Here is a 7,086-nt window from a genome sequence, read left to right as displayed (position 1 = left end):
CAGCAGGAAATCCCAGATGAAATGTGAAAATTTACGACTTACAAGTATTCTGGGAAAGATATCACAAGATCCCTACTTTTCAAAAGGTCTAAACAACTGCAAGTGTGAAACATTTTGGACTGTACCATGCAAAACTATTTCAACCATAAAATTAAGTGTACACAAAACCGGTCACAAAACTAACGAACCAGGCGTGCACACAAACATCACCCTGAGTACAAAACAGACACAGCATCTGTGGATAGAGAGTCATATTTTAGAGCTGTACAAGCTATTGCAATTAGCACCTATAACTTTGGAAGCAAACATGCCCATTTTTACATAAAATATATTTTATTCTGTAATTACTGGTGGAAAAGAAACTACTATTCTCCTTCCTCCTGCTCCCATCCCTGCTAACATGGTAGTTATAATAAATGGAAAACTAAGAATAGTATTGATGGTTTCTGTAATTTATTTCCACAGTATTACACTCGGGTGAAAGCAGGTTAATTACCCAACACTCCAACTGCCCTTCTTCACAAGTGCTCTGGAAAAAAACCTCTGAGCGCATAAGCGCTGACAAGAGCGTTTACTGCAACAGCGGCGACTGTAAACATCCCACGGGAGGACAGAAAGAGCAGACACACCTCACACTCAATTCAGTGAGAGAAAATGTAAATGCAATTTACCTGTTTGTAAATGCATTTTAGAGCAGCAGCATACCTTTAAGCAGGGACTGGTGTTTGTTACAAAACAGGGATGGGATATCTACAGTCACAGGTGACAATACAGCAAGGGTTAGTGTTCAGGAGAGCTCACAAGAGTAATTTGGGCTTCCTAACCCCACACACATGGGGCCAGCCTATGAATGGATGGGCTGGCTGTTAGCTAGCACTAGGGTTGTGCACCTCACCTTACACAGATTCCAGCATCTCCCACCCACTAGGAAAACAAGCTGGGACCTTCACAGGAAACTAACAAAACGGGAGGATTCAAATGACTTGGGCTTACCACATACCTCAGCTTATTCAGCCTTCTTCACCCTCCTCCTCACCCCCATGCCTCAGTTGCTGCTAACATAGGATCAAACAAGTACAACACATGCTCGCTGAAATCATTTTTCTTTTGTTGTCTAAGGGCAAAAAATTCCTGACTGAAGTAATATACTTCGAGATTGCATAAATCACGTTCATCTCAAATTTTACACTCTCAATTTCTTTTTATGACCGTACACCATGATATAGCTATATGTCAAATGCCTTACAAATCAGTGCACTCAGAAGTTCTGAGCAGCCATGTAATGTACATGTAATGAGTCTATATGTATTTTATGCTGATCAAACATAAACCTATCTTCAGTTTGGCAACATACCAGTTCTGACTTAACAGATGTCACAAACCTCTTCCATTACAATCCCTTCCATTTTATTATTCCCATTCTAATTTTACTCAAAAGATTTACCCTTCCATTTATGGCACATTAAACATTGCAGATCTACCGGCTTCTGCTAAAACCAATGGACATTTCCATTCACTGCAAACTGGACAGGACAGACATGCAGTATGCATTGCCATGATAATTCTACCCTCTAGCTCCATCCCGTGAATGGTTCACCTGTAGGTGAACCCCTGTCGTTAAGAAGTAAAAGCTCATTGAAGGGCACCAGGAGAATGGCCCAAGGGAAGGTCACAACAGCATCAGCCGCTACATGAAGGGTCACGGGACTAGCCTTTCAGAGAGCTTCACAGCATTTCAGAGTAGGACAGACCAGACCATTTCAAACAAGACCTTTTAGCCTAATGGGTCTCTGCTTATCTTTACCAGTCTGATAAAATTAGTAGCTTATCTTCATTATCTTTCTTGCCACCAAAATAAACTAGGTGTTCACCGTGTCTGCTTCCAGCCACTCACAGTATGAAATACAGCTTCGTGATATAGGCTGCGATCCAAAAAGCCCACTAACTTCATTGATGTTTGGAAATCAAGCTTATCAGATACAACTATTAAAGTTTAATCAAAATATTATGATATCATCGTCACATCATGTTAACACTGAACCAACAGATGGTCAGAAAGCAAAGAATATTTATGAACAAACTAATCACACTTTCCCTTTTAAGGATAGGAAACTTCAGCACTACTTGACTTCCTACTTGATGAATTAAGACGACAAATCCTAAATTTGACTAAAACCAGAATAAACTGTAAGTGGTGTAAAAGAATTTAAGCCCCCGATACCTCCAGAATGGTGATACCTCACAACAGAAACATTTCTGTTCTGCCATGCTGCAGACATGTGGAAAAGATCTAAGGCAGGACAACAAACTTGCTTAAAACTGTACAGACTTCGAACTCTCTTTTAAAGAGAGGTGGATGGACTATCAAATTTTGCGAACATTAAATCAAAGATGAGATATATTAACACACAGCTACAGGAACTCAATATTTATCTGTGACATACCCTGTCAAGCATGGGGTGTTTCATAGTTCAACAAGTAACATCTTTTCCACAACAGGGCTTACACGTAAGGTCTTTATTTTTAAATTTAAATTCATCTTCTTGCTGTTAGATATTTATTAAATGTGAGAAGACAGGGAGAATGCCTAAAATGGGCACCTTTTAGGAAGATCTAAAAATATGTCTGTCCTTGATTACATATGTCATCACATCATTATAATTACATGTAATGTTATAATTGCAACATGCAAAGATTTATAAGGCAGATAAACTATAGAGTAACTATTTGGATCGCCTTTTGATATGACACAATATTTTCATTAGATGACTCAGCACAGTACTTTCAAAGACAAACTGTTGAATGTCCACTCTACAAAGCAGGGTTCATTTTTATGTATCTATTTTGAATGTGAAATAAAAAAGAAACAAACAACACAGCCAGCCTGCTAGAACCTTTTTGTTCACATTTAATTATTGATGAATACACTGAGTATGTTTGGCCTCTAATTTCATTGACTGCCAAATGTCAAAGTTAATAGATACCTGTAAACACTTAAACAGTGACTGCTTTGAGTTTCAAGATGTACTCTGTCACAAAAATCATGCTCTTTCAGGCACAGTTCCAAAAGGTGACCTGGTCCAGAAAAAATGTTTGCCCTATGAAAAAAACCAAAACCTATATTTATGCGTAAAATTCTTCACAATGTTTTAAAATGTTTATATTATATATGGAGAGTTCAGTTCCCCTTGGATGATTCTCATTATTTCACAACCAGTAAAATGCCAATGGAGTCAAAAGCCATTCTTTAGAAACAGCGATGAATTTGGCTGAGTGGGAAGAGAGGTCAAGGCTCGGTCAGTGACACCTAGTATAGTCACTCACTGCCCTTCTCCATCCCTTTTCAAAAATAAGAAAAACAAACAAACATAGCTTTATATAGCACAGAAGAACAATTTCTTTTAAAAGCTGCATTTAAACTCTCGAAAGGAAAGCAAGTCAAAGCATCCTGGGCTGGCGTTCAGTTCCCCACCTCTTTCTTCCCAACAGAGAGCTGGTTAAAGTTTCTGAATTCCTATAGATTTCGTAGCCGCATCCTCACGTCAAATAACAACCTCTAAGGCCACCTTTCCCTCCCTAAACTCAACAGCTGTTCATTCTCTCTCATGATAAGCCTTTTCCTACACTGTGAGGTGTATTAAAATTAGTACAGAATGCTTTGATTCTAAATAAACTTACCTCATGGTGTTCTCCAGCATACTTTGTATCACTCTTACGAACTACAAAACAGTGTATCTCAGAGATAATCTACCATAAATACATGACCCATCAAATCAAGTAAAAAAACTGATCCCAATGATTCAAGTACAAAAAGAGCCTCGATACCCTTATGCACCTACTACCAGCTTCAGAAACAATATATGAACCCACGCACATTACTCAGTACCTTTTAAACAACACAGTACATTCATTATTCATGCTTACTTCTTCAAGTCTGTTCTCTCTCACTCTAAGGTACGCTATTCAGCACCAAAACAACAATGAAATTAAAAAGCAGAATTTATCACATAATGGAGAGAGATTTGATTGGACAAACGCAGTTGATCTTTTCAATAATTTAACCATCTTCCTTTCCGAACAAAACATTTTAAGCTGTTAATATGCTGATACCAAGACTAATACTCACAGTTGCTTATAACTCCTCCAAGTGGGTCACCCTTGAAATCAAACTCAATATCCATGTATTTTCCCTGTGAAAGCAACATATTTTAAGACTGTAAGTTCTGTTTAAGAAAAACTGCTCAAGACATTTTTTAAGAAGTTAGTTGGCTCATTTTCACAGGCTAAAAGAGCAATCTGGCAACCTCCTGTGCACTCTGTCAAATTCTAAAAAACAGAAAATTATTCAAAGCTTCTAAGACAATTGCGTTATCACAGCCATGGATTTTCATGAGAATAGCTTTAATCAGGTTTGTAATGCAACCCAGTAATTTGCTCGGTTATATGAAAAAAAAGCACGTTATACAACCTTTCACCAGAAAGCCAAGAACACCAAACAATACTTGTGGCCGTGTAGGTATTACCATGCTTATTAAGGGAAGAATGCAGGAAGAAATTATCTTCCACGCAGACTTATTTTCTCGGTGTAAAATCTTCTCGGAGTGTGAATCAAGGCAGTTGAAGGATAGCCGCTCAGTTTGGCTTGAAGGACTGGCTGGCAACGATTACTGTTAGTAATCGTGGGGTGTCTGTCCCTAAGCATGTGCCTGCCTTGTAAAAGTGATGGATTTTTCCCACTGAACTTTTTGCTCGTAACTCAGGAGGCCAGAGGCAACAATTAACAGACTGTCACCACAAAAGTGATTTCATTTTTAGCTGTACTGGCGCAGTGTGTTTCCTTGACTTCTGTTTGACTTTTCCACATTGCAGAAGATCACTCTGGTCTTTGCATCATTTGAATTTATATGACAAGTGTTTAATGTAGTCACAGCTACATTTAACAGTGTCAAAATGGACAGACCCGTACTGTGTAGAAAAGGCAAAAGCAGTGCAGCTCACATTGGCAAGGAAGTTTAGAAAGATAAAAACTGCTGGTAGTAATTCAACCAAATTCCACAAGCCACGCACAGAAATGATCTCACCACCCTTACTTAACAGAGGACAAAAACAACCTATTGAAAAGAGAAGCCTGGTGTTTATACTTCCTTATTCACTGCTCTTAGGAAGAGTTTTCTTTTTTTCTTTCTCTTTTGATTTTAATTACAGAACATAAAAGACAAGCACTTTACATTGACTTCCTCAAAGATATTTTCTAATTTACTGGGTATTTTGTCAAGATTGGCTTGACTCTACTTAAACTCTATTCTTCTCCTTGCTGGCAGCTGAGGCAGGTTAGACAGGACAGTACTTGTACTTTCTTGTTTGAAGCTAATTCTGAGCTGATTCAAATTTCTGAGATAAAGAATTAAATCAGATAATTAAATTTTAATTTCCCAAGGACTGGGCCAGCTGGATGTTTCCAAAAGTATTTTTAGCTTTGTGTTTATAAGCAAGGACTTGAAAGGCAAAATACTTGTTGGTTGCACTTTGTCCTGAGAAGACTTCTGTTTGCAAAAGGCACCTCTTCTCCTCTTCACTGTCTCCTCCTTTCTGTAGTAGGTCATCTCTGACAGCTGCAGTTTTTCTACCCTTTCTATCCAAAAAAATTTTCTACAGTGCCTCGAATTTTGGCCCTGACCTTGCTTGCATGGACATTTGTGGAGCCTGCAGGGCCTGCGATGAAGACCCTTTGCTCTTTTCACAAGCAGGGGCAATGACAGCCACAGAAGGAGCATTCGTAGCTGTGTGGAATCAAAAAGGAAAGGGAGAGAAGTCTCCCATGTGGAAAAAAAGCCACTCTCCCGTGTCACCATATCCCAGGCTTTTATCCATGTGCTTTTACTCGCAATGAACCATTTTTCCAGTGTACTAATTTGTCTTCTGTTGTCTACTTTACACATTTCACTCTGTATTACTCTTCTGCACACCCGTGAGCAAATTACAAAGTTGCATTCAGTCTTCTGATTTTAGCAGGAGAAACTATGATGAATACTCACACTTCTGAACCTCCCAACTCTAGTTTCAATTTTTTTTTTTTTTTCAATTGTCAATGCCTATAATTTCACATTCAGTTTGATGCTAAAAACCCCAGAATTCAATCAAGCAAAAAGTAACATTACAAATGTTTATATTAAAACTAAAGTTGTAAACACAGGTTGAAACATTATAGAGAGAAAATAAGAACCTGAAGTAGAAATTTTAACAAAAAAATGTATACATATAAATGGAAAATGAGATCATGCAGAAAGGTCGACTTGCTAAGCAGACCAGTTGCTAGGCACAAGGTCACTGACATTAAAGCCACCAGTGCCAGAAAATTAAAGAATCCAGCTGCGCTGTAATTATGTTTTCATCCGGTCACAGACTGTCACATCCTAATTTTTTTTTTAACTTCTACTTTGATTCTCCATAGAACTCTATGCCCACATCAGAAAACAAGATTTCTGACAAGGAGATGTGAAACATCTTTTAAAAACAGGGTTGACTGCTAATAATGCACTACTAACACATTGGGGAAGGAGAACATGCTCAAATGTACAAAATGAAATATTGGTTGCTACTGAAGGTGTTTGCCTTCTCCAAACATCACGGTCCTCAGCCAACTACAAAAAAGTTCTCTCTCCAAATTATTCATGCCCTCGTAACAGATGCCTTGATGGCTGATACAAGGTAAAACAGAAACAGCCAACAACATAACAGGCTCCCTTAAAAGGAATTTGAATTCAGTCTTGAAGAAAATACTTACAAATCTAGAGGAGTTGTCATTCCTCACAGTTTTAGCATTTCCAAAAGCTGGAGAAAGAGAAAAACAAATATGACAACCAAATCTACCAGTAAAAAAATATTTAAATGCTAAATCATCTCTGATTGTTTATATATTTAAATTAATCATAGACTTCTAAGAAAAAATACCCTGTTCATTGCATGGGTATCAGTCACTGGGGGTAGACGAGTGTGCCAGGCAAGATCACAAATGAGAAAACACCTATGGAAGTCCAAAGCAGTTTCGTCTCAACGCTTCCTTTATTTGAAAAAGTGAAAGAAAAA

At 38.1% G+C, this 7,086-nt stretch overlaps 1 protein-coding gene across 1 annotated transcript in view; it reads right to left on the bottom strand.

The window, feature by feature from the left end:
- The window catches only part of MYO1B (myosin IB), a gene marked incomplete at both ends in the record, with an annotated part of 37,918 nt that extends 31,087 nt beyond the window's left edge, over window positions 1-6,831 (bottom strand). Inside the window, 2 exons of the mRNA XM_009586465.1 lie at window positions 4,127-4,190; window positions 6,785-6,831. Coding sequence (XP_009584760.1) covers window positions 4,127-4,190; window positions 6,785-6,831 — 111 coding nt within the window. The remainder of the gene's footprint in view (window positions 1-4,126; window positions 4,191-6,784) is intronic.
- Window positions 6,832-7,086: the final 255 nt, after the last annotated feature.

Source organism: Fulmarus glacialis, unplaced genomic scaffold (assembly GCF_000690835.1).
Source record: "Fulmarus glacialis isolate BGI_N327 unplaced genomic scaffold, ASM69083v1 scaffold10461, whole genome shotgun sequence".
Taxonomy (NCBI): domain Eukaryota; kingdom Metazoa; phylum Chordata; class Aves; order Procellariiformes; family Procellariidae; genus Fulmarus; species Fulmarus glacialis.
Note: the sequence above shows the minus strand (reverse complement) of the source record. Positions and strands in the feature narration are given on the sequence as shown.